The sequence below is a fragment of the Lepidochelys kempii genome, chromosome 2 (genome assembly GCF_965140285.1).
Source record: "Lepidochelys kempii isolate rLepKem1 chromosome 2, rLepKem1.hap1, whole genome shotgun sequence".
Taxonomy (NCBI): Eukaryota; Metazoa; Chordata; order Testudines; family Cheloniidae; genus Lepidochelys; species Lepidochelys kempii.
In genome coordinates this window covers 200,394,433-200,422,289 of record NC_136381.1, presented here as the reverse complement: position 1 = coordinate 200,422,289, position 27,857 = coordinate 200,394,433, and the positions used below count along the sequence as shown (strand labels likewise).

Genomic DNA, 27,857 nt, shown 5'->3' with positions numbered 1-27,857 from the left:
ACATGTGACTGGCAGGGGAGTGGCTTAACAGGGGCGAGAACCAGTGGGAAGGATTGCACAGGGAGGACTAAGTGCACTCTTGCAGTCCCAGGATTCACATTTCCATTCACTCTGCTGCACTGCAGCAGACCAGTGACATGGTGGCAGATGACACAGCGCTTAGCTTTGCTGCACTCTTGCAAGTACTGTTGTGTGCGGACACATGCTTTGCGATGGAGGCTGGCACTGCCGGTTGCAACAACAATATGCTCTGATGTAGCCACGCTTACTGAGAGTCTAGGTGCTGTCGTGTGGGGGCCTAATTTGACGACCTGATACAGCCAAAGGACGGAAAGGCTCCAACACCATTTATTTACCCCAGCCTCTTGTGTTAACCCTTGGGCTGCTGTTCCAAATATCAACAAGGGATGGGACTTCTTACTATGTCCCAGGGAAGGGGCAAAACGAACATTACCTTTCAGTTTGGCGTCAGGCCACGCAGGGAAAGCACAGCAGATGCTCTGTGTGTGTGTGTTGGGTGCAAGCAGCGGGAGTGAGGCCACCAGTAGTTCTGCTCTCCCCTCCCAGCGGCTGCCAGGACTCTGAGTGCTGGTGGGGGCTCCCTGGCCTGATGCCGGCCTGATGCCCCCCCCCCGCCCCGACCGCATGTAACAAGTTGGGGATGGGGCGAGCACGAGTGCACAAAGTCCTGCAGCCGCGCTGAGGGGCTGTGGGGCTCCCTCCCCCCCCCCACACCCCCCCATTGCTGGCCCCTATGCACCCCCAGAAGCACGTGGGTGCGGCCCGCGCCCCCCTCTAGCCCCCAACTCGGGACTGCAGGGCAGCGTGTCCCCGGGCGAAGCGGCCGGGCCAGGGAAGGAGTGGGGAGGCAGCGGCCGGGGGAGGAGCGGGGCCGGCACTGCCCAGAGCGCGAGGAGAGAGGGGGGCCCGCGCAGGGAGGGAAGGGAGGCGGTGGAGGTGAGTCACATGGTCAGTGCCGCACTCTGGCTCTCCCCTGTCTCAGTCGCTTTTGTTGTAAAGGGGAGGCAGCCGAGGAGCAAAGCAGCAGCAGCAGCCGCCCTGCCAGGGGCCAGCCCAGCCGGAAACCTCCCCAGCCAGGCTCTGCTGCTGCTGCTTTGCAGAGAGGCGCGCAGCCAGGGCTGGGGCAGGAGCGCCCGCGCCGCAGAGACAGCCGCGGCACCGTGCCGACTGGCGGGCAGCCTGGGGGCACATGTGGAGGGGCAGCGGCAGCGAGCAGGAGAGTCGGGGGTGTTAGTCCTGCTTGGGCGCAGAGTGGCGCGCCCGCCAGTCCGGCGTTTCGCGGTCCTTGGTGCCGTCTCGCCGGAGGAGGAAACTATGGAGGTCAATGCAGGTAAGAGACTTGCTAAGCTGCTAGTTCGGGGTGCTGAGGTGTGTGTGTGGGGGGGGGGAGCCGCAGGGCGGGTGCTTTGGGGTTAAGCGGGAGGGCGCTGTGTTGGTCACTGTGGGGCGATCTGTGGATTTGGGGGTGGGTGATCAGCGAGCCCCATGTTAGCGCCGGGTGGGTGAGTTCCTGACCGGGGAATGGGGGCATTGCAGGGCGGCTGCCGCTGTCAGGGGAGCGTCTCGCGTCAGCAGAGCGTCTCGCGGGTGGGCTGGGCAGCTGCCCCCATGTTGTGGGGGCCGGGATCCCCCTGGGTTGGGGGGGGGGTTGATCCCCGCTTGTGGGAGGGGTGCTAGGTCACCCCTCCCCCCACTCCTCGGATGCTCTTGTCCAGTTGGTGTGGCGGATGTTGGGGAGCCTGGGTTGCTGCGGCTGCCCCCCACGGCCTGATGCCCGTTCCCCGCCCCCCTTCCTTGCGGATCCCGTGGCCGGCGCCTGCCCTTCCTCACATGGACCCCCTTGCCGAGCCATGTGTGTCTTCTGTTTACGTTCCGCGCTGCGTGCCCGCTTATTGGCCGTGCGGGGCTGTGACGTAACGATTGCATAATAGGGCCGGGGCGGGCCAGCTGGGTGGCTGCCGGCGCGGACACGTGAGGCCCGCCAGAGGCCGCTGTTTTGGTGACCTACATTCATCGAGTGTGACGGGAGCCGGGCGTGCGCAGGGGACACGTGGGGCGGAGGAGGCCCGATCCCTGCGGCGCTTCTGACCACGCCCACCGGAGCGCCGGGCGGGGTTTGCACCGTTCTGACCCCGCCCCCACAGGTGTTCCAAGGTTCTGACCGCTCGCCTTTTGGAGTGGGAGGCGCCCCCTCTAGGCGTTGCATTGCGGGCGGGGGCAGGTGTTCTTTTTCCCTTCGGAAGGGGGCGTGGCTAGAACCTTGGAACACGGAGGGCGGCTCCTTTCGGCTGGGACGTGGTTAGAACGCTTGCAGAGTGGGGTTGGGGGGGGGGATTGCTGCCCCTTCCCATTCACCTGGTTTATACTCCAGGGGTCGGGTGTGCAGGTGATGGTGGCTGGGCAGAGGAGAAGTGCTGCCCTTGCTCCCCTGCCCACCCGCAGTGCCTGGAGGTTGCCCAGAGCTCTGGTAGGTAAAAGCCATAGGTACTTAGGGTCCCTGAAGTACGGTGACCAGATAAGAAGCGTAAAAAATCAGGAGGGGGTAATAGGTGCTTATGTAAGACAAAGCCCCAAATATCAGGACTGTCCCTATAAAATCGGGACTTCTGGTCACCCTCCCTTGGCATAGGGCTGGCCCCCGGGCGGCAGTCTTACTGGCTCGTTGCAGTATAGCGTGTTGTATTTGTGTGCCTGCCCATGTGATTGGAATGAAGACACATTTAAAATTCTTCTCACGTGGACAGGCTCTTGCAACAGCAGGACTGTAACAGGTGAAAGAGGGGGGCAGACCCGCCTTCACTGATGGTTGCGCTCATGTAATGAGCCCAGCAAGTCAGATGGCTGGACACGTCCAGATTACAGCGTGTTACACAAAAGGATCTCAGGTCCCGCCTGACCGTATGGGAATTAGAATGTCTGTCTGGGCTTTATGGGAAGGTGGGGGAATTACAGCTTTACAAAAATAGCAGAAAAGTAATTGCTAAGTAAGGACGCAATGGTTCCTGCATCCTCCCTTAAAATAAATTGAGTGAAAAGGCTGGGTTTTATTATTCTGTATATAATAGTGGCTGATTATGTAACAGTTCCTGTGGCTCTAGTGAAAAACATCAGGCAGTGCTTTATGAAACAGAATTGACTTTGGAAGGACGCATTTGCTGTGCCAGCAGCTAAATAGCCATTGGTGTGACTGTTTAGAAATTATTTCAGCAAGAGCTGATAATTTAATGTGCCGGTTTTGCTATTTTAAAGATTGTTCCTTTGTCCTAGAATGGGATGATTCCCTTTTATTAAACCTAAATGTGATAATCTTGTACAGTAGAAAATTCTTTATAGCAGAAAGACCAGTTAGCTTTCCTTCTCTTGCCTAAAGTCTTCTCTTTTTACCCTATGTCATTTCAACTATTTTCATTGTTAAACTTTTATGTCAAAGGTGAAAGGAAAACAATCTACACTATTGCAACAACAATAGAGGCTGATACTAAAATAGCATCTAGGTAGGCTGAACTCTATTTTTTGCAAAGATTTAATAATCTGCTGAAATATAAATAACAGGGTTGTCATAATTAATAAGTTATATAACTTCCTGCTCAAAATACATGTTCACATATGATCTGGTGGTAGTATATCATTTGGAATTCTAAATTTATTTGAGAATCCTTTGTGGATATGTCTAAATAAGCATCCAGAACTAGTTTCACATCACAACAATTCAGTTTAGGATAAAATAAAATTCCTTTGTCTTCTATGTTAGCAAATTCTATTTTAAGAGTCAAGAAGTTTATGTCTGCAGCGCTGACTCGCCGATACAATATCAGGACCTGCTGCTTCTGGGAAATGTTTTTTTCTGTACCGCATACGTGGGTTTTTCTGAAATGCAGGTGTATAACCTAGTACTTACAGTTAAATAGGAAAGAATATTAAAATCTGAGCAGAGGATTTCTGAGGAGCCACAGAATCTTCCAAGATAGTCTCAATTTTAATATATTTCTCAATAATATGACAAGTAACCAAAAAGTCCCTAGTATACAGAAATAGTTAGTATACCTAGTGGGTCTTAGATTCACAAGGGGGACTCAGGCGCCTAACTGCCCAAGTCCAACATTTATGCACAACTGGCTTTCACAGAACTAGGGCTCAGCTCCACCCGATCCTGTAGCTGCCAAAGTCCCAAGGCATTCAAGTCCCACTAGTAAAGTCCCCAAGTCTGTGGGTGGGGATGCACAAATCTGCCTAAGGCCTGGCATTGCCAAGCAGCTCAACACCTAACTCAGGCCAAAGCTCCAGCAGCATTCACGAACGAGGAATTCCCTTGCCTTTCTCCGCTGCTGAGCCCAATCTGGTAGCTGTGTTCTGAGTACACCTGCCCCACACAGAAGACCATAGAGGAGGTGTCCTTATATTCGCCTGGTTCAAATCCCCACTCTGCCTGCTGTGGAGCAGGGACCAGGCCTCCCCCTGCCCAGGTGAGTTCCTGAACAACTGGGCTACTGAGTATTCTGGGGTGGCTGTCTTTCAGTCTGTCCTAGTGAAGCAGTTCCACCTTGTATAAATAATTAAATAGCCATTGGGCCAGAGAAAGCATGAGGATGACCGGCCTAGTGGTTAGGGCACTCACCTGGCTTCAAGTCCCTGCTCCAGATCATGGCTTTTGTTCAGTGTGCTGGTGTCTGTGAATCTCTTTTTAAGTGCCTCTCACCATGCGTGTACAGAACCTGAGCGCCTAACTCGAGCCTGTGAATTCTACTAGGCAATAGGGTGCATAAGTTAGGCTCAGCATGGCAAGGCCTAGGCCCCCCCCTTGTGAATCTAGCCCTGTGTCTTTTGGTTTTGAAAACCTCATTAGGAGGGGAAAAGTTAAAATGAATTTGCTGTACAGTACTCCTCAGTTAGGTCCTGTCTTCCACCTGTTCAGGGGAGAAGGAGCAGCTCAGTACCCTCTATCCTATAGGGCAGTAGTGGGCAACCTGCGGCCCGTCAGGGTAATCTGGTGGTGGGCTGTGAGACAGTTTGTTTACAATGACTATCTGCAGACATGGCCGCCTGCAGCTCCCAGTGGCTGCGGTTCCCCGTTCCCAGCCAATGGAAGCTGCAGGAAGTGGTGGCCAGCATGTCCCTGTGGGAAGCAGGGGTTTAATTAAATTTACAAAAGCAATGAAATTCCAAGTTACTATCTGTCTTTGATTCTTGTGCCAAGTATTGCAATTTTTATGTTGTATAGGATCACTCAGTGTTCTAGAAATTATTTATGTATCACAAGGGTATAAAAGAGTAGTGTAGGACAGAGTGGCAGCATTTATCTTCAAGTGTGCTATAATTAACATAAGACACTATGACCCAGGACCTGCTGTACTGACTTAATCTGTTGAGCAAGCATTCCTTGTCATTTGTAGCTTTTACTGGTTTAAGGCATATGCATCATCTTATTCTGGTATGTAATAAGTCATATGTAAAGGGATTTGCCACATCAGTACAAAGGGAGCAGAGAAGGAATTAAACACAGTTTTTAAATTGCTTGGCTTTTGCCAATGAGCTTTTTACACTTACTAATTTTAGTGTGAAATAACAAATGCTTTGTAGTGGCTTTTAAAATATCAGGTCTTGGAGATGACAACTGACTTGGTTCTCAAAAGAAGAGTAAAGAATTGTTTGTATCCTTTGCAAGATCATTCTTTTGGCATATAACCTGGGGAAGGGGCCCTATGAAAAACAAATCTATTTCCATGCCTGAAAGAGAGCAGGTAGCTGTTTTCTCCAAAAGTATCTCAAGAGTTTAAGACTAAACAGCTTCCCTGTCCTGCAAGTGGGAGTGCAGTGCCTTGCAAAGAGCCTGGCAACTGAAACTATATTTAAATGAGCTACAAAGACTTGTAATGTGACAAGTGGTGCTTAAGGAGTTCAGTTCTGGTTTGTTTTTATATTATCTTCATGCTCCATCCGCTTGATCCATTGCTGTGAATACCACCAACCTCCTCCCTATCTCAGGCCTGTATCCTGGATGTCATCTTTCACTTTGCCCTTTGTCTTATCCTAATCTAAATGATCTCTGCTTCTGTCTCCATAACACCTCTAAGATCTAGTCTTTTCTCCCCATCCAGTTTGTACCTCCTACCCTGAACTCCCTTCAGAACATTGCTTCTGAGATCAGGTTTTGATCAGGTTATATCCTCCCAGCTTTGAGTCCCTCCAGTGACTCCCCACCATCCACCACCTCAGATGCAAGCTTTTTACACTTGCTGTTGATCCCATCCCCTGCTTCCTCTTTTATCTAATCTCATTTTCCATTCTAGGAGGTCAGGTGTGAGGGCAAGAGAAGATGGGGTGGAAGGGGAGGTCAGTCGTTGGAAAGCTAATGGAAAGAAATGAGCTTGGGGGAGGGGTTTGAAAGAGGCACATGTAAGGACAACTTGGCATGCTGTGTCAGGTAGTGCCAGCTCAGGGAGTGGATCATTTGCAAGCTGTGTAAGGACATTTGGTATTTTGTCATTACAGTCTTTTCTTTTCCTTCCACCAGGGGGTGTGATTGCTTACATCAGCTCTTCAAGCTCAGCGTCTAGCCCAGCCTCTTGTCACAGTGAGAGCTCAGAGAGTAGTTTCCAGTCATCCTCTTCGCCTGTACCATCTTCACCAAACAGTTCCACCTCTGAGAGCAGCTGTAACAGTAGGAGCAGCGAGGGTTCTGACGGCGCACCAAAGAACGATCAGCTAGATGGTGCCGTTAAAACAAGTCGGTCGAGTGCTGCTGGATTGACCAAGGGCCATGGTGGACTTACAAGTATGTATGTTTTGAAGTATCATCAGGCAGCTAAACATGCACTGTCGTGCTCCACTGTCTCAAACTGATGGCTGGTCTTACCTGGCCTGAGGACACCCCCAGCCTTCATTCTGGAGACCACAATTTTCTCTCCACTCTTAATCTCTAACTTCCTTCCTTCTAGACAGCGGTAGCTATGGTGCTCATTCTCTGGCCAAGATGTTGAGCAAACAGCCTCTTGCTAGACAGAAGCCACAACTTCAGCCTGAATCAGCCATCTTTCCAATCTTTTTTCAACCCTACTCCTTGAGCTCAAGCTCATCACCTCTGCTATGTGCCTGAGTTTTACTGATCCAGGATATGAAATGCACTGATGCCGCTCCCAGACCTGGAACTGCTTGCTCACAGTGCAAAGTGGTGCCAACAGGCCATATTGTCCTTTGGCCCACAAGTAAGTTTAAATCAAGAACTCTCACTAATTTTTTATTTTTTTTATAAAAAGCCCCAACAGTTTTGAAATTATGTTAAGTGCTAAAACAAAGTTTACTGCAAGTCTCTTTGTCCTCCTTTCACTGAAACCTGGCCAAATACCATTTTAAAAGACAGTTTAGTCCACAGTCTCAAACCTAGGAACAAATTCTTATTTACATCAATGTTTATGTTTAATTACTACAGAGATCAGTGGAATCATTTTATAAGTTTATATTGTGGTAGCAGTTAGGAGTCCCAGTCAGGGCCCAGGACCTCATTGCGCTAGCCACTATGCGTGCACACAAGTTCCTTCTCCAGGAACTACGCCAGACTTACACCAGTAAAAATGTGTTCAGAACGTGTGCACTAAGTTCCAGCTACAAGTGATTTTATTTTTTTTAAACCACAAATAAAATAAAATTTAAAAGTTGGTATGGTCAGAACTACAGGGGTGCTGATCGTTGCAACTATACTGTAGGCTTCAACTTGCTTTAGTTACTGTGTTTCTGCATTATATATTCTTTGATAATCAGAAGTTCAGCAATAAAGGAATTTTTTTAAGCAATCTTTGCAAGCTAAAAGTGATCCCCAGTTGTTTTTTGTTTTTTTTTTTACAAGAATGTTGACATTGAATAGTGACTGCAGCGATATATGGGTCAGAAGATATTTCAGTAAGCTTTTAATTTGAATTTAGATGTTTTTCTTTTACCCGAGACAAAATATTTTTTGCAAGTCAAACTTTCTGGACAACCCTCCTATTAAGGGGTGCTGGAACAATTTTTATAGTGGGGGTGCTGAGAGACATTGAACCAAATTGTAAACTCTGTATACACTTCAAGCCAGGGGATGCAGCAGCACCCCCAGCACTCCTAGTTCCAGCACTTATGCTCATGTTTTGTGTTTTGAGGGCATTATGAGGCCAAGCCTAAAGTCTGATCATTGTACTTCAAAAAACCTTCAGATTATTTTAAAAAATATTTCTCTCCCACCCAACCCCCACCTAAAATAAATAAATCCAAGATCTTAGTAAGACCTTTCCCCTCCTCTTCTGCTTTGTACATTGTTTGGCAAACATGGAAGCACTCGACGGGACTGCTCATGTACAGAAAGCTGCTGTTTGCAAAATCAGGGCATAAGAACCTGAAAGTGAAATTGGCTGTAAACAAAATTGAGATTGATTTAACTGATTTTTAGGGTGGGATTTTTAAAAGCGCTTAGCAGAGCTATGCAGAGGACAGAAATTCCCTTTCACAAAGGATTTCAAGATTGACATTTGTTCGTGTTCTGTTTAGGGACTAAATATTGTAGCAGGATTAACCTGCTTGCTTGCATGCATGTATATATATATATATCTTTTCTAATAGTTTAAGTATTTCGTCTGTTGTAATAGGTTTATAGATATATATTGAAATAAGTTTGGCTGTAATGCTATATCCTGCATGTTAAGTTAAGGCAAAGTTAGTATATCTATATCTGGGACCTTTCACCCAGATAGCAAAGTTGGCCTACATCTTGAGATCTTTTATCTAAATAGTAAGCCACCCATGCATGTCTAAGACCTTTATCTAGACAGATAGACAATGGAAGAATGGTAGGGGTTTTTTCTTGTAGCCACAGACTTAACAGGTACACCACAAGGAAAGAATTGAAATGACTAAAAGAACAGAAATAGTATATGTGCGTATGTACATGTCATCAATTTGCATGAACGTATTAGCCTATGGAGTAAGGGTATCCTAACATTTTTGAGGCATATTTGGGCATAGGAGGAAGGATTCCCTGCACTTGAGCCCTATAAAAGAGGTGACCCACCTCACTAGCTTATGCTATCTGTCCTCTACGACTACTAACTATTAGTAGGTTGTACTCATTTTCTTTTCAAACTTTTAAGTTCCAAGGGGACTAGGCTAAGCTTGGTTTCCCTAAACGTTTGTTCTTAGTTTTGTTTGTTAGGTTTTAAGTTTGTTAGTTAAGTAAACTCTAAGTTCGCTTTGATAGCTCTTAGCATTAGTTTCTTTGAAGCTCTGCACCACTCACTCAAGAGTTGAGAAATCTGAATGGTTAGAGGTGAGGCTGGTCCTGTGTCTCTCACCACCAGGTCATCAAGGAAGGTTGTGAGTATATTAACCAAAGCTTTGTAGCATATAATACTGTATTACCATATGTATCTTTCGAATAACAGTAATACAATTGTAACTTTGTAACTCTAATTATTTTACCATTTACTTACTATTTCATTGATTTTAATAAAAAGTCTTTACGGCTATATGTGTCTCAGTGCGAGCTTCCTGTCACACCCCCGAGGGTCCTTTGTAAATTCTGTGGAGCCTGATCTGGGACAAGAACTTTTAACTTCTGATCAAATAGATTGGTGAGCCAAAAACCCATACTATCCAAATTAATAATATTAACACACCCTAGATCAGGCTACAGACTGGCGAGCCAGCCAGGAGACTCGAGAAGTATGTGACAGGAATTTTCAGGGATTCCAGGCATCCTTAGACTCCTAAAAATCTCACCTGAGGCATAAGTAAATGGTTAAAGTTACAGAAAGTTAGAGAGCAACATTGTGTGTCTCAGTCACTCACTCTTAAGAGAACAGGAGCCTGATTTCCTGTGACTGCGGCTTGGCAGCAGTCCCAGTATTTCCGGTTCTGTATTGTGGTTTGATTTAGAGTTTTACTTTAGAGGGTTTAAATTTAATCTTGCAAGATAGAGTAATATTATAAACAGTAAATAGTGTTATTATTTAAAGTGATATGCGCTTTTAAGGGGCTTTGTTAAAGGTTGAAGTTATAATGAATGGTACTGATAAGATATTAGCAGTAGCATTGGATCCAATGACCCACACTAGTGGTGGCGGGGGAGTTGATAAACCTAGGTATTAATTGCCACCAAGAGGCTGCAATAATTCAGAACTTGAACGGTTCGAGCTACCTTATTTCAGTCCCCTCAACTCTCCTGGGCTGCACCTCTGATCCATCTGCCTCAGTAGTCCCCAGCTGTTTGGCAGGTCCCGACAGAGGGAAAAGACCTCTTGATCAGCTACGAGCCATCGAGGGAAGAAAGGGCACGTACCCCACCTCTCTATCATTTATTTGGGACTTACTGAACTAAGTGTAAAAACCGGTTTGGGGTATTGTTTCCTGTTGTTTCTGTGAAGGGACGCCTTCAGTTTCAGATTAAAAACAGCAGAGTATTCGTTATAGTTTATTACATAAGCTAGTGAAGTTTTAGAATTAAAATGAGTTCTGTGTTACGTATTAAGGTGAGTGGAGCAAGGGCAAGAGTAGAGTCTGTTGGAGTTGCCCGTAGTATGGCTTTAGAAAACTTTGCCAGAAAAAATACATTCAGCAACATGGAGGAGGTTTAGAACAGTTGAGAAATAGCGAGATGATCTCTGAGCATTGTAACCCATGGGGTTTTGTGAGTGAGGTATTTGATGTAGAAAGAGAGCAGAAAAAAAGAAAGGCTAAACTGGTAAAGGGAATAGCTGTTGAATGTCTGCTCGTGGCTTGTAGTTCGCTGGGAAAGAAATTGAATAAAAAATTAGAGTTACTCAGGAAAGCCCAGCAAACTTTGGATGCCAGCTTAAAATCGCTGGAGGGCTATAAATCAGACCATGGACAGCTGTTGGAAAGAATCAGAGAGTTGGAAAAAAGAGAAGATGTGTTAGAGGAGGATAAAGAATCGATTCCCATCCCTATTGGCGTGGTAGAACCAACGGAGATAGAAAAACCTGCAGGGCCAATTTCTAGAAGTAGGCCAAGAGAATTAGCTTAGGCTGATACAGTACCTTTAGGAGCAGAGTTGGAGATTGAGTCTGAGGAGCCACTGGGAGAGTCAGAAGAGGAAGGTAGCAATGCAGAAGCTAACAGCAGTCTGCAGATAGAAAAAGGAAGTCCCAGGGTGGCACCACAGGAGGTGGAGTTGAGTGGCATCATAGAGGAGGCGACTAGTGATGTAAAGGATGAGATGAGCAGAGCAAAGGGGGAGGAAATATCCTCTCCTCTGTTAGTGTCCTCCCCTGATAGTGAAGAGGGAGTGCCTTTAGAGTCTGTGATTGTTCAGGGACTAGAAGATGCAGTGTCACAAGTGACACGAGTAGCTAATGCATGTGATGTAGTAATCTCTAAGTTACAACAGAGAGATATACAACAACTAAGGAATGTAATTCCTGCTCCTCCGCCCAGTGTTACACTAGCACCATATAGATCAGGAGATCCAGCCCCTTTGGGTGGACATTTATTGGAATTTGAGCAATCATCAACATTGTCTAGGTCCTGACAATTTCGTGGCCCCTCTACACTCCCTTGGTATATGCTAGTATCACCTGGTGTACGGGTAGAACACCCTACTACACCAGACCTTAACACACTAAGAGATGTCCTGCGTCAGTGTGGAGATGCCTTGAGTATAGGACATAGAGGTTTTACGGAAAATTATCCTGCTCATCCAGGATTATCTCCATTGGAAAGTGCTGATAGCTCAGATGAGGAAAACGTGAATTTGGGTAGAAGAAGTCAAAACAGAGACGTTATAGATTCAAGCTCAGGTAGAAGTCCAGATCCTGATCTGGAGAGAAGATCCTCAGATTGTAATTCGGATTGTCCTGAAGCAGTTGTTACAGACATTAAGACCCTAGATCTGGTAGCTAAGCAAGTAGGAATGATGGAGGATTCTTCAGTTGCAATGCATGCACAACGTGTACAAGAAACAGCAAACGTGTTTGGCTTACCAAGGAAAGATTGAGTTAAAATCTTACAACTCACAGTAAATCGAGCATTATGGAGTACTTTGCCACCTGAGTTTAGGGTAGGAGAGAGATCTTTTAAAGACACAGTAGCCTTATTGGAACACAATCTACATCCAGGGAAAGCTGGTGTGGCCATCCTGTCGAACCTAAGGCAGAGATCTAATGAGTCCCCACATCAGTTTCACCTGCAGTTAAGTGCAGCATGGCACAGTCACACGAAAGAGGAAACAGATGAGCCACCATACGTTAGTTTGTTGGTTAATAACTCTCTTCCCTATTTACGAGAAATGGTGAACATGCATATAACTGATGATATTTCTTTAAAGAGGCATTAGCCTTACTGGCCAAGGCATATTTTCAGGGAGGCCCTAAAATAGGTTGGCGGGGAGCTCCTGTTGCAATACTTCACAAACCACAAACAAATCCCACTGTGAGGATTGAGGGACCTCAATCAGGGTTAGGTCGAGGGGTTCCTAAATTCGCTAGGTACCAGTGTTGGTAAAATGACCCTAATCCACATAATGATCCTGGACCTTCGAGTGGGCATGCCCCTCAACAGGGTTATGCATTTGGATCCTATCTAGGGGCCCGGGACCATGTTCCTTTCTTTTCAGATGCCACACAGAATACTTTACGCCTGCGGAGACCCATGTCACCGCCTCCCCACAAAGATGAGGACTCAGTTGTGATGTTTAAAACAGTGCAGCAGACGCTTGAGGCTCAACGACTGGATATTCGAGAACTCCAAGCATGCGTGAATGAGCTGATGATGGAAGGCCAAGGCCCAGCACCCTAAAACTGTCCAGTGGCCTCCGTTGACCCATTTCCTTCTCTCCGGTGGACAGCCTCTCCTCCAGAGTTGGCTGCCTCCGAAGAGATAGAAGGAGAGCCTGTAGATTATTTGTCTGCATACTCTACAAATTATTCGGCATGATGCCAATCAACCCCAAGCGAAGTCATAGCTCCTTTAGACAGAGATGCAAGCGGGAGACCCACAGTATCTGCAGTGGTAGGTGGCCACCACACGGATTTTATTATAGATACTGAGGCAGCAATCAGTATTATCCATTTTAAGGATCCTAGATCCTCTTCTCTGTCATCAGGGCGTACAAAAACACTTGCAACTTTTGCAAGTAATCAGGTTGTTACCACGCTTTCTATACCCATTGAAGTACAGATAGGTCACCTAAGAGAGGTTCATACCTTTGCGTTGATGAAATTAGCAGACCCAAGGAATTGCCTGTTGGGAACTAATTTCCTATACAAACAGACGTGTTCTTAATTTGGGTAACCAATTGTTGTGCCTTACTGTAGAACAGGCAAAGAATAACTCACCAGTGATCATACCTGACTGTGGCATGGTATCTCCAGTGGTGGACTCTGAGCCTGAGGGTTATGATTTAAACAAAATAGCGGCTAATCATGCGGACCAACCTGAGTTACAGGAGTCAGATGCCTGTTGATGAGTTACAGTTACATGCAGATGCCTTTGCTAAACACAAACATAATTGTGAATATATGGCAGTCACTATTGTTGTAGAAGGAGAAGATATGTCAGCCCAAAGACAATATCCTTACCCAGAACAGGCAAACCCATACATAGAAAAGACTATCAAGTCTTTACTGACACAGGGACTACTACGTAGATGTACTTCCACTGCCAATTCTCCTATTTGGCCGATGAAGAAACCAAATGGTTCTTGGCGTCTCAAAATTAATTATAGACGCCTGAATCAAGTCACACCCACTTGTGCCCCTACAGTGGCCAAGATGCCAGATTTAGTCAAGTCCTTTGATCCAGAGGCTGTGTGGTTTACTTTCCTTGACATCAGTAACAGCTTTTGGACATTGCCATTGGCCCACATTTCACAGTACCCTTTTGCATTTCGTTTCCAGGGAGTCCAATATTCCTGGACACGTTTACCTCAGGGGTATAAAAGTTCTCCAGCTTTATTCCATGCGCAAATAAGGCAGGCACTGTCTCAATTTTCTAAACCAACTGTTCTGTTTCAATATGTAGATGACCTGTGTTTAGCAACACGGACTAAAAAGGAGCATCTAGAAAGGCTTGATGAGCTCCTACAGATCCTAAAGGAAGCAGGGTTAAAGTGCAATCTGGCCAAGGCACAGCTAATGGCTAACTGTGTCTCTTTCTTGGGTCTCACCCTGACAAAATGGGGTAGAACCCCGGCACAACAGAAAGTAGATGCAATCCAAACATTGCCGTTACCACAGGACCCAACGGCTTTAAGATCCTTTTTGGGTTTAACTGGGTATTACAGGGATTTCATTCCCAATTTTGCTTCCATTGCAGGTCCCTTGTACCAACTATTAAAGAAAAGTGTTTGATGGAAATGGTCTGAGCAACACACGGAAGCAGTATCCCAGCTAAAACAAGCCATTTCAAGGCTCCGGTGTTGATCACTCCTAATCCTGAAATACCCTATCATCTGGAGGTAGCGGTGAGCGTGGGAAAATCGGACCTGGGGCCTGTGCTTCATGTTTAAGTGTCATCAGTTGAACTTAAGTATAACAATTGTGAAAAGTACCTATTGGCAACCAGTTGGGCCATACAACACTTTTCTTTTCTAATTGGCCTCAGCCCGATCGTATTACACTTATCACACACTTCCCTTCAGTTCTTACTGTCCAATGGGGTAAAAGATGGGCAAGTCTCAAATGCTCACCTAGCCCACTGGGCATTACTGCTGCAAGGGAAAGATATTACAGTAAAACCTATTAGGACACCATTTTTGTTACCAGCTGCCCTACTATATGAAGGAGAGCCACACGTGTCCCGATCTTGATTGATTGGATGTAAGGGGGGAGGAAAAACAAAAGCTTTTCCAACCATTGATACAGGAGACAGATTCCATTATTAGGTATCATTTCTTTGTTGACAGTTCTAGTTATTACCATCGAGGCAAACCTTGTACCGGATTTGGAATCTATGCAGTTCCTCCCGAGGAGAAAGGAGAGCATTGGGAGAAGGCATATTCATGTATTCCACATTTGGCTCAATATGCTGAATTAGCAGCAGTGGCTTATGTGTTGGAGTACTGTGTGCAGTTCTCCATCACCACCACATACCGAAGTATCCGTTTTCAGACTCCGCATGAGTATGCAGTTCTCTCACAGAGTTTCTACCATGTTGGGAGATAAATGGGTTCACATCTTCAGATGGCACGCCTATTAAGTGTGCATCGCTGATGAAATACATCTGCTGTAACAATCACTGTTACAAGGTGGATGATTAAAGTGTAAAAAAAAAAAAAAAAAAATAGCTCACTGGAAATTAGACCCCTATGCTACAGAAAATGGGAAGGCTGATAAATTAGCCCGAGAAGGAGCCTGATCAGGGGAATTCTGGAAAGAAAAAGATCAGGAATGTTCTGATACTGCCCTAGTCCCAGATGCCCTAAAGCTACAACTAAATTTGTACAGGCTGACATACTGGATTTAAAAGACACACAGAAATTGGATAGGGACTTAGTGAGAGTAATCCTAGAGCTTTCCAAAACAAAAAAGAGAAGGGTTGCTAACAGTAGATCCTTTGTACAAAAGATATATATATGCAAGCAAGCAGGTTAATCGTTTAGGCTACAATATGAACTTTAATGAAACTGCAGTCTCAGGTGGAAAATGGTTCCACTGAAATTTTTCCAACCAGCTCTAGCGCTCAGCATTAGTCCAACTCTGCTCCCCTGAAGTCACTGGCAGAGTTGGCAATGCTGAACACTTTGAAACGTCCCATTCTTTATTATCCAAGCTGGAACAAAACATGCAAAATATAAAGAAAGAGCATAAGAAGTGGCAAGCAAATTGGACTTGGAAAATCCTTTCACCTTTAAGAATGTAAGGTCCTGTTTCTGCAAGTGCATCTCAATGGGGAGGCTCTGTGTGGCTATGGAGGACTGTCTGCATGGAGTCAATTGTAGGATGTGGCCAAAGTTTTTATTAGTAAAAAGGGTAAAATAACTTATTTGTTTGCTACATGTGATTTTGAAGTTAACGGTGTCTTTTAATATTTCTGTTTTTAAGAAAAGATCTTTATTCTCAGTTGGGGAAACTGCAACATTTATATGGGCTTCCTTGTCCTGATGGGAAGACAGATTGAGCCCAAACTTTGGTGACCTAGTTTCCTAAATGATCCTTTTAAAATTCATAAATGTAAGCAGACTTTTTTTTTCTACCATTGAGTGCAATGCTACTTTTATTAAAAATTTAGTGTTAGCCCAGTGTATGTGTGTTCTCCCCATTCTATCCAGCGATTGTTCCTAAATTCATCCCTGCTGAGTCGTGCAGGGTTTTCCTGTGTTCTTGTTTTTGTCTCCTCTCTTTCTTGTACATTGAACTGATTTGCAGTATCTCATTTGCAAAGCACATTTTAAGGGGCAGAAGTGTGTTCTAGGGCTAGGTCTGCACTTGCAGTGGCATGTAGAATACATACATTGCACACCCAGCTAGCACAGGTATAAATAGCAGTGGAGGCAATGAGGTACTGCTTAGGCAAGAAGACTAGAGACCCGGCTGAACCCTAGGGTATATACCCTCTGCGGCTCTCTATGTGCCCAAGCAGTGCTCCCTATTTATGTTGCAATGTAGTGTCCCACTGCCAGAGCCTGTCCTCACTGCAGGGAAAGGCTCCAGCAGGACCACGCTCTCTTTCATTGGGGTGTGTAGCTACATGTACCATATGTACCGCCACCAGTATAGACAAGGCCTATGAGGGAGAATGTTACCATTGGAGTTTCATGCTCACTTTCTTCTGTTCTATTTCTAGAATTTAATGGCATGATCCTCCTGTGTAAAGTCTGTGGGGATGTTGCTTCAGGATTTCACTACGGTGTGCATGCTTGTGAGGGTTGTAAGGTAAAGTATAATGGTCTCCTTTTTGTTGTGGATGCTGGCTAGTTTTCAGATCGCTGGGTAGTTAACAATTGGAATCATGGGGTAAGCAGGTGATGATGTTGAAAAGTTAAATTTATATTAATCTATTAAAACATTAATCTGAGAGAGTTCAAAATATACACAGGTTGCTTTAAAAAGACAAGCTGCTTGGGAATACACCATTCCTTCCCATGGGAACAACTAAACTAGTTGCCTGCGTGTCCACTGATTGATCAAAGGTCTGTTCTCAGACACTGGAACACCATGAATGGTCCATTCTGTGAAGGAGCTTTTGGCAATAATAATGTTATATGAAAGCTATTTTCTTGAACGGAGGAAGCTAGACATTGTGCAAGAGGTGGTCTTGTGGCTAAAATACGCGGCTGGGAGTCAGGAGAGCTGGATTCTATTTCTATCCCTGCCACAGGTATCCTGTGTGATCTTGGGTAAGTCACTTAACCTCTCAGCTCTGCTGGTTCCCTGTCAGTATAACGAGGATAATAAGATCGTAAGTTGGATCGTAAGTTTTGACTGCTGGGGAAACTTTTAGAATTTATTAGTTAGAAACAACCAGTTATATATAGTTGGAAACAACCAGTTTATTAATCCTACCGTGTTCTTCCTTACACGTTATGCTTCACTATGCTAGCAAAACTGTCTGAGAGAAAACCAGTCATGAGAAGTTGTAAGCTGCTATGAGTGGCACCTACTTCTTATGGCTCCGAAAGTATATATGAGGAAGTGAAGCTTACTTGCAAATGGCCGGATCTTCATAGAAGATTTGACATGTATGGTAATAGGCTGTGGTTTTTATCTGCAGGGTTTTTTCAGAAGAAGCATTCAGCAAAACATTCAGTATAAGAAGTGCTTGAAGAATAACAACTGCTCTATAATGAGAATGAATAGGAATAGATGCCAGCAGTGCCGCTTCAAAAAATGTTTGTCTGTTGGAATGTCAAGAGATGGTATGTTCCTAAATTGAATAACGACATTGTAAAAGTGAATTGTGCTGCATACGCCACCCATCTCAAAAGAGAATGTGACAAAGATCGTAAGGAGGCAGAAACGGACAGCTGAATCCTGTTGTACTCTGACACTACTGTTGTCTCTTACATGTGGATTAGCTAGTCTTCTCACTGTGTGGCTATACTGAGCGCCGTATATAAAGTAGCTAAGAAAGCCCTCCCTTCTCTGAGCATCTGGAGTTGGGATGAATACAATAGGATGCACTACAGCTGCTAGATGGACGGACTTGATGTAACAGTCTTAGTTTATTTTACTGAGTTAAACAATATTTTAAGCTCCTCTGTGGGTATTAAGCTAGGTTTTGATCTCAGTTACACTGGTGTAAATCCAAAATAACATTCTTGGTGGCAGTGGGGTTATTGTGGAGTTACACTGGTGTAACTGAGCTAAGAATCTGAACCATCCTGGCCAGTGTATTGCATACATTTCCTAGGTTTTAATTTTTAAACAAAAGGAAATGTTGCCCAATCTAGCTCTCACTGAAGTCAATGGAAAGACTTTAATAGGAGCTAGGTCAGGCCCGTAGCACACTATCTTTTTATTGTCACTTAACGTAAGGCTATTACGGAGAGTAGAGTTTCAGGAGTAAGTTTTCGGTGCAAGGAGAAAGCACAGAGCTGCAGTACTTTAATGGTAACTGAAACTGCACTGCTAAATCACCGTATGCCTCACTGAAAGTCTGCCTTTTGCCATGGTTTTTAGTGAGGTGCTGAAAATGTAGATTGTTTGGCTTCCAAAGCACAAAATTTGATTGAGCTGAGAACTCTCCCCCCCGCCCCCATTTCACTTTTTATTTCCCTCAGATTCATACTGAACAGGAACAAATTTAACACTCATTGGGCAGGGGAAATTAACTTAGAACTTTATTTAAAAGAATTGTGCTGTCATTCTGAGAATCATTGACTACAACCCATATGGGGCTGTCTATACACAGGCTGGTACCCGATTGATTTAAGTAAACCAGTTTAATTAAATGCCAAACTCCTGGGCAAGCACACGTATGTCGGTTTAAAACTGGCTATGTCGGGTGAACTAGCCCTACAAATGTAAGCTAACGCGATATAAACCAGGTTTAAAGCAATTTCAGAGTGTCCACAGACAAAGTTGCACTGATTTAACTACATCAGTTTTAAAGCACACATTTGGGTGCAACTGTGTGTATAGACCAGGCCTGGTTTAGAATAACCAAGAAAAGGGACATACAGATACTTTTGTTATATTTTTTGCTGCCTTCATTTTACATATAAACAGTGGTGCGTAACAAGATGATCTTGGACCCGATTCTAATGTGACACCCGCTTTACACTGGGTTAACTTTACTGACATCAGTGGAGTTACTGCTGATATACAGCCATGCCAATGAGATCAGGATTAGTGTCTGAGCGTAAAAAGGCAAGATTATCCGTTCTGTGTGTCGTGGTTTTCATGACTGAATTTGGTGTGCACATAGGTAACTAAACCCTTTTTTTCCCCCTTCCTTAGCTGTTCGATTTGGCCGCATTCCTAAACGTGAAAAACAGAGGATGCTGATTGAAATGCAAAGTGCCATGAAGACCATGATGAACAGCCAGTTCAATGGTCACTTGCCAAATGAAACATTAACAGAACTTCAGGAGCAAGCGCTGCCATCGTCTCAAGAAGAGCTTACATCCAAACCCCAACAAGAGCTGGAAGACATCAGAAGTCCATCTCCTCCTCCTCCCTCTGACATTGCGAAGGAAGAAGTGATTGGTTTGGTGACCAGAGCCCACAAGGACACCTTCATGTACAACCAGGAGCAATCAGAAAACCCAGCTGAGGCCAGGCAGCCCCAGAGCGGGGAAAGAATTCCAAAGAACCCTGAGCAATATAGTTTGAATAGCGACTATTGTAGCAGTGGGCTTAGTGACACCCATTATACCGAAAGTGAGCAACTTCTTGCTGGACAATACAAAGGGAGACATGTAATGCATTATCCAAATGGGCGCACCATTTGTTTCACAAATGGCCACAGTATGAACTTTACCAATGGTTATACTCAAAGAATGTGTGAAAAGATCCCAGAAGATGGGTTTTCGGCAAATGAGAACATACATATATACTCATGCAACACTGGAGGGAGAATGCACCTGGTACAGTAAAGTCTGTTGTTGCTGGTTCAGGGAGACTTTTTTGCCATGTTTTTTAATGATCTGTCAATACAGCTGGGGCCAAATGTAGCTCCAGAATCAGTGAAGTTGCACACAGATGAATTTGGTCCATAGTGGAGACCCAGATAGCACCAAACAGAGTTTAGGGGCAAAGAACTACTAGACAGAGATCAACGGCTTACACTGTGTATGGGATTTGAAATCAAGCAATTGATAAGGTTCTTCTAACAAGACTTTTAGCTGCCAGATAGTCTATTTTCAACTAAAGTACATAAAAGATATAGTTGAAAATCGGGTTACAGTAGGTTTCTTGGAAAAGTGAGTCCTATGAATCATTAAGTCCTTTTCCACCCTTTTCCTCTTGGGGATAAAACCTTTAAAATAATTTACAAAGTTAGATGCACTAACTTGAAATATATTTTTAAGAAGTATCCAAGCACAAGTTCTGAGGTGCAACTTTGGCCTCCTGGAAGTCAGTGAGGACTTCATTGGGGTCAGGATTTCATCTTTAGAGACAATCTAGTTGATTTAAGTCTGTTTTTACCAGGGTCTTTTAGTACTTGCTCACCTTGTCAGGCAGGTCATTTTTTAATTTAATTTTATAGTTATTAGGGCTAGATTTATTGATTTATTTATTTGAGAGCAGGTGTTTTTATGGAAACTACTTAAAACATTTGGATTTGGAGGGTTCTAGGCTGTCCACAACAAACCTATCCTTCTACCCCTACAACAAGTTAAACTCTGAGCCAGTGAAAGGATTTACAAGTATGGGTCCTCCCTTTCTTTATCCCCATTCATCTAGGAGTGTCCAGTAGCAGCATCATACCAGAAAGCATTTCCTTATCGCAGCCTCTTTGATCACCCTAACTGATTTAAGTCAAGCAACAATGCTGCATATTTCCCTCCCTTTGCCCCATTTTTAAATCCCCCCCACCCCTCTTTACCTTGCAGTAGCTGCCTCTTTTCCTTAAAGTAGACTCTCTCTCCCTTTCTAGATGGAACAGACTGGGAGGGGGAACATAGGAAATACTTCAGTTCTTGTTCTGTGATGCTCCATAATTGCAAACCCTCAAGTGCAAATTGGCTACATTTTTCCACCTCCTAGTTTTTGACAATCCTTCAAGCTTTTCTCAGCTTCCTGAGAATCCCCTTATTTGTAAGCTACTTCTTTATTGTATGTGGCCAGTGCCTAGTCCAGTGGGGCTCAGACCTCCAGTTGTAGCTGTAGGCCCTACAGCGTTACTTATCATTCTCAGTCTTGTTAGTCTGCCTAGATTTCAGACAAGCCTGGTGTATCATGATTACTCTCCTAAACTCTGAGCAGAGCTTGCTTGACACTGGGGTTTGTCTTTGTCACAGCTGTCCCTGAGATGACAACGGGATGACAGCCAGGGTCTGAACATGCTTTCCCACCAGCATTCTCTTCCCCGCCCATTCCAGCAGTAAAAGAGCAGTTTAGATTCTTGGATCCTCGTTTACAGTGGAGTAAGTGAGGGCAAATTCAGGGATAACTATAGAAGACAAAGAGAGTGAGATCAGAAATGGGGTGTTCAGTTTCGATTCCCTGCATGGTAGCAGCTTTCCCTAATTACGTTGTTGGAGCAGTCAAAGTTAGGAAAATTTTAAACTAATATTTAATGGAGCTGCATGAAATATCCTTGTTACTTAACTAATGAATATTCCTATTTTATCTGTTGTATCATTAGCATGATGATTTCCTCAACAAGTCTGCTTCTTTCAAAGACTGGTTAAAATGTGGAATATAATTTGAAGAGGGTTTTTTTTTTGTGTGTGTGGAAATTCTAGGTTTGTCCAATGAGCAAGACTCCCTTTGTGGACCCAAGTAAGTCTGGCCATGAAGTCTGGGAAGAATTTTCGATGAGCTTCACCCCTGCAGTGAAAGAAGTGGTGGAGTTCGCAAAACGCATTCCAGGGTTCCGAAATCTTTCCCAGCATGACCAGGTCAATCTTCTAAAGGCTGGGACATTTGAGGTGAGAATCACAGTAAATGCCTTGCCAACATCCTTCATGCTTTAGATGTTGGGCTGACTGTGCAGCAATCTTACGCCTTATTAATAGAGATGCATGTGTCTCGATCTAGAATCAAACTTCCCCCAGGATATGCAATTGCTCCGTTAGAGAGATGGAACCAGATCCTCAATGGGTATAATGGCATATAACCATTAAGGTCAATAAAGCTATAACAGGTAACACCAGCTGAGGATCTTGTTTGCATCTGGAGCCTGTTAACTTAATTTAAGCCCCAGCAGGGTTCATGGTTTTGTGTCAGCTCAGCAAAACTTTTCAACCAGAAACCCTTTTCCCAGACTTAGACAGCTGAGAACCCTACTCCACCTCCTCCCTCACCCCAGAACTCATCATTTATTTCTTTTAAATAGCTACCTGCAGGCAGCAACCTTGCTTCTGTGGGTCTAATCTGAATTATTCGCCCCACAGAGGCTCAGTTCCCTGTTCTGCACCTATTCCCTCTGCTGCCTGAAGTCTCTCCTGCAGAAAGACCTGATGGGGTTGGAGTGATTCCATCTGTGCAGGAGTCCCTCCAGTGGTAACTGGGGGTACTGCAGTCACTGGAGCCTCCGGTATCCTCTGGTGTCAGTAGCTGGAACTTTACTCAGCAATACAGTACCCACACTGTAGATCAGAGGTGGGCAAACTACGGCCCGGGGGCTGCATCCGGTCCTCCAGACATTTTATCTCGGCCCTCGAGCTCCTGCTGGGGAGCAGGGTCCAGGGCTTGCCCTGCTCCAGCCGGGGAGCAGGATCAGGGGCTTGTCCCACTCCACGCGGCTCCCAGAAGCAGCAGCATGCCCCCCCCCCCCCCCGCCCCAGCTCCTACAAATAGCGGCAGCCAGGGGGCTCCGCACACTGCCCGCTGCTCCAAGTGTTGCCTCCGCAGCTCCCATTGGCCAGGAATCGCGGCCAATGGGAGCTGCGGGGCAGTGTTTGTGGACTGGGCGGTGCCTGTGGACGGGGCGGTGACTGCAGACAGGGCAGCTCACAGAGCCAGAGAGGGGACATTCTGCTGCTTCTGGGAGCTGCTTGAGATAAGCACCACCCGGAGTCTGCACCCCTGACCCCCTCCTGCCCCAGCCCTGATCCCCCTCCCACCCACTGAGCCCCTCAGTTCCAGCCTGGAGCATCCTCCTGCACTCCCACCCCAGAGCCCACACCTCCAGCCAGAGCTCTCACCTCCCCCGCTGCATCCCAACCCCCTGCTGCAGTCTGGAGCATCCTGAATGCCTCATTTCTGGCCCCACCCTAGAGCCCACATCCCCAGCCAGAGCCCTCGCCCCATTCCGCACCCCAGCCACCAATTTCGTGAGCGTTCATGGCCCGCCATACAATTTCCATACCTAGATGTGGCCCTCGGGCCAAAAGGTTTGCCCACCCCTGCTGTAGATACTACATAGTGTCTGCAGTGTGGCTGATAGTTGGGTCATTAGTAGTGGGCCTGAGCACCGCCAGCTCTTTATGACAAGACATGCTTACGTATGGTCATTACGTACTGTACGTAAATTGGTATCAACTGGTTAATAATGCAAGGGCTCCTGATGTGGTGTTACAGCTAGTCAGTGTCCCTCACTTGATGACCTTTATTTAGGGGCCTGTCCTCCTGTGTGTGTGTGATGCACACTATTATTAGTGGAGTTAAAGCTTGCATGACTGGAGGAAACCTGACCCCACAGAATTCAAGGTCTCGTTCAGACAGGTCTAGTTTCTGTAACACGTATTTTTAAGCAGGGATATAGGACTGTGTGTTTACTTGCACTGAAGAAATTATTTTCTCCGGAAAGTTGTTGGGTCCCTTGCTTTCTTCACTGATAATGCATTAAATTAAACAGCTCTAGAATGGTCAGTTGTTGGAGTGAGAGGTACCTGTTACACTGTGAAACTCAGACCCAGGTCCTGGCCTCCTCTATGCTACTTTCTCTTTGCTTCTGACTGCTCCCCCTTCCAGTGCCCTGCCTTATGTTTTCATTACCATATTTGTACTTAGCCTACACTATCACCTCTCCCCAGCACATCTTTGCCTGCAGTAACCATTAAAACTCTTGCTCGAATTACACAAAAAGACGGATTCCTGTCTGAAAAATTCTACACGTTTTAGGCTCTGCTCAGGTTCCACAGAGCGGAGACCTTCATCAAGTAGGGGGATAACTTAAAACAGAACCACCACATTAGCAAATTTAAACCTTCCCTCTGGCACTGGAGCTGTGGTTAATATAGATTGAAACACTGGGGAGCCAAATTTTCTAAGTACAGCCTCTCTTTGTACATGTACAGTCACTTGTGTGTAGTTTTGTGCGTGAGTACTTGTACATGAGTACAAATGAGATGCCTTCCAAGACACAGTCACGCACAAGCACAAATGGTTGAGGCCCTTTTGAAAACACCAGTTTGACATACTATCTAAAATTCCTATCTGGAGTCTAGATTTTATTTTACACTCTGGATTTTAGCTCTAGCTCCTTCTCTGGTGTCAACAAGCATAGCCTCAAGCGCTTCAGTTTACAGCAGCTGAGGAGTGGGCCATATGGTTTGAAGACCAGAATTAATATCCTGCTCACCTAGAAGAGTCATTATTTTAGGCCAGTGACTCCACGCTTCTGGAGCTCGATCCTGTGAAGTTCTGAGCATTTTCAGTTTCCAGAGAAAATGGTGGCGGCAGGGGTGTTCAGCACCTTGCGGTGAAATTCCCCCCTGCAGAAGGCCAGCCCCAGACCTGTCCACTGTTTATGTCCTATTTAAACTGTAGTTTGCAGGCTTCATTGGTGCATAGGCTTCTGCATGGTGCTAAAATTCACCACAGCATATATTTCTCTGTTGAAAGTGAACCCATAATATTATAGTGCTCATGGGCCAGATCCATAAGAGTATTTAGATGCCTTACTGCCTCTGTAGGCACCTGAGTCCACCATTTAGGTGCCAGTTATAACTTGTCAAAGTCAGTGCTCAGCTGTTGCCTAATCACATAGAGTTTCCACCTGCAGGCACGCACAGAGCCATCTAGGTCCTGATGCTGTCCCACAGCTAAGAAGCTGCACCAAACCCTTGCTTAAACAGAAGCCTCTAGACTGCTCCTCCTTCCCCATGTCCCCAGCGAGGCCCGCTCCTAGACGCATTCTCAGAGCATGCTTAAGATCCGTTGCTTATCATAAGAGACAACCGGGATGGGATTAAGTTGTGTGAGTAGGGCACACCCCTGGGAAGTGGGAGACCCAGGTTCAGATCCCTGCTCCAATGAATAGCTGATAAATGAAATAACTTCAAGAGGAGAGAGTGACCAAGCCCCCAGAAAAGCCAGGAGCCTGGTGGTTAGGGCAAGCACCTGGGATGTGGGTCATGTTGGTTCATGCCCTGCTCCAAATCAGACAGCAGAGGCTTGAAATCAGGCCTCCCGTAGCACAGATAAGAGCTCTAACAACTGGGCGATCAGCTGTGTGCGTGTGTGTCTCGTTTTTTATGAGAAAGGTCTTGGGTTTGGGCTGCTGGGGTATGGGCTGACCTGGCTTAGGTGCTTAACTCCAGGAGAGGGTCCAGCTGAGAATCATGAGCCGAAGGACATGCCTAGTTCTAGCCTGTCAGTCAGTTGCCTAAGGCCCAGATCAGTAGGAGTTAGGCACTCAAATGCCTTTGTGGATCTGGTCCTAATCTCCCTCCCATTCAGCATTTCACACCAGGTGGCTCCCCCCACAACTTACTGGCCTTCAAGGATCCCTTTCCTAAGCACCTAACCTTGCATTATACAGGTGCCCTGGTGCTACCAACAGTCCCTGCCCAAAGAACTTACACTCTGACAGTCAGACAAGAGAGGACAGGTAGATACAGACAGATGGGGGAGTGCAAGTAAACAGTAAGACAGTACTGGTCAGGGTGACAGGCAGTCTCTGCACACCAGCAGCCTATTTTGATTTTCAGAGGGGAAAAAAAATCAAGGCCATAACAGAAAGCAAGAAGTTAGACATTTTAAAATGAAGTTTGTTTTAGTTTATCCAAGTCAGAAAGTAGCAGTTCTGCACATTGTATTTAAACAATGGAACATGTCGGGGGTGGTTAAACATTGAGCAAATGGAACCTTACTAGCCATTCCACATGGAAAAAATTCACAGTGCAGCTGAGAACAAGGAGGCAAAGTTTGACAGTTGTAAATGCTCAGAAAGAGGTACCTATATCAAAAAATATATCCCCAATTGGTAGCTACAGACAAGGTGTAATTTCAAGCTCTGTTGTGTTAGCCTTTCCAAGGACACACATTCTGTTCTTTTCCACCGGGGCTCACTAACATTGCCTGTAAAAACCCAGCAGTGGCATGGTACTTCTACAGACAACACACCATGGGCTAGATCCTCAGCTGTTATAAGTCACCATAGCACCATTGAAATCAATGGAGCTATTCCAGTTTACCCGAGAAGAGGATCCATCCGATGAAGTGAGCTGTAGCTCACAAAAGCTTATGCTCAAATAAATTTCTTAGTCTCTGAGGTGCCACAAGTCCTCCTTTTCTTTTAGCTTGGTACTGTTACTTGCTACCCACACACACAGGGCGAAGAAAACATTTCTTCTAATAACATGAATTTTTTGTTTGCTCCGTAACTATAAACAAGTCCTCATACTGATGCATTTGTGAACAGTGTTTTCTTTATGGCTCAGGATGTCTGAGGCTTAAGTTTTAGTTCTGCTATCCCTTCTCCCCCTCTACCTCCAAACAGCAGCTAATTTTCCTTATTCTCCCAGATTTCAGGGACGTAGCTTGCATCATTCTTTAGAGCTAAGTGGGGTATTGTCTATTTCTAATCAAGATAAGTGATAGGAATGAACTATTACATAGTTTAGTTTATTTTCTCATAGATCTATACAAATCTGCCTATATTTTCTTTTCTCTCTTTTGCCAGGTTTTAATGGTACGGTTTGCATCTTTATTTGATGCAAAGGAACGTACTGTCACCTTCCTTAGTGGAAAGAAGTACAGTATGGATGATCTGCATTCAATGGGAGCTGGCGATCTACTCAACTCCATGTTTGAATTTAGCGAGAAACTAAGTGGCCTGCAACTTAATGATGAGGAAATGAGTTTGTTTACAGCAGTTGTCCTGGTCTCTGCTGGTAAGGAAAGAAAGTTAATCTATACCTTTGCCAAACTTTGAATACAGTTGTCATTAGAGTGAAGGCCTCTGTAAAATATATATATTAAGCCTAATTAAGTTGGCTTGAAGGATTTAATGGGCCTCTTCTAAATTCCTGGCGGCCTGTAGTTTAAACTTCTGTAGCTCTGGACAGGGGGAAATTGCATATGTGAAAAACAGTTCTGATTTGCAGATATTTAGGACTTTTCTGCTATTACTATGGAACCCAAACGTCTGTTTAAAAGAAAAGAAAAATATCTGGCTTTCTCTACTGCTGTCTCACTGCTGTAGTAAAATATCCTTTCCAAAAAGTGTCAGCAGCCAGACAAGTAATAGGTCGAGAGTGGGAACTGTGGGCCCGATTTTCCCCTCGCTTATGCCAGTTTTACACAGGTGTAACTTGACTTCTGGGAAGTTAATCCTGACTTACACCAGTGTGGGTAATTGGAGAACCAGGTCCTTTTTACCTCAGAGATATCTTCAAAGCCTGGTACATAGCTTAGTAGTTTCAATTTTTTTGGTAAAGTCTCTATCCTGCAATTGGATCGGAACCTCTATTAGCAATAGGGTTGTCTGCATCATGAACCATACCTTATGCAGTTGAAGAGCCCATCAAGTCTTTAAAATGATGACCAACCTTAACTATTGAAATCAGGGGGAATTCATGA

The 27,857-nt window shown here is 45.2% G+C and overlaps 1 protein-coding gene across 1 annotated transcript in view; it reads left to right on the top strand.

The window, feature by feature from the left end:
* The first annotated feature begins 945 nt into the window (after nt 1-945).
* Nucleotides 946-27,857, top strand: part of NR1D2 (nuclear receptor subfamily 1 group D member 2) — a 31,291-nt gene continuing 4,379 nt past the window's right edge. Inside the window, exons 1-7 of the mRNA XM_073333494.2 lie at nt 946-1,351; nt 6,533-6,793; nt 16,783-16,871; nt 17,710-17,854; nt 19,398-20,026; nt 21,851-22,036; nt 26,959-27,169. Of these exons, the coding sequence (XP_073189595.2) occupies nt 967-1,351; nt 6,533-6,793; nt 16,783-16,871; nt 17,710-17,854; nt 19,398-20,026; nt 21,851-22,036; nt 26,959-27,169 (1,906 nt within the window). The 5' untranslated portion in view covers nt 946-966. The remainder of the gene's footprint in view (nt 1,352-6,532; nt 6,794-16,782; nt 16,872-17,709; nt 17,855-19,397; nt 20,027-21,850; nt 22,037-26,958; nt 27,170-27,857) is intronic.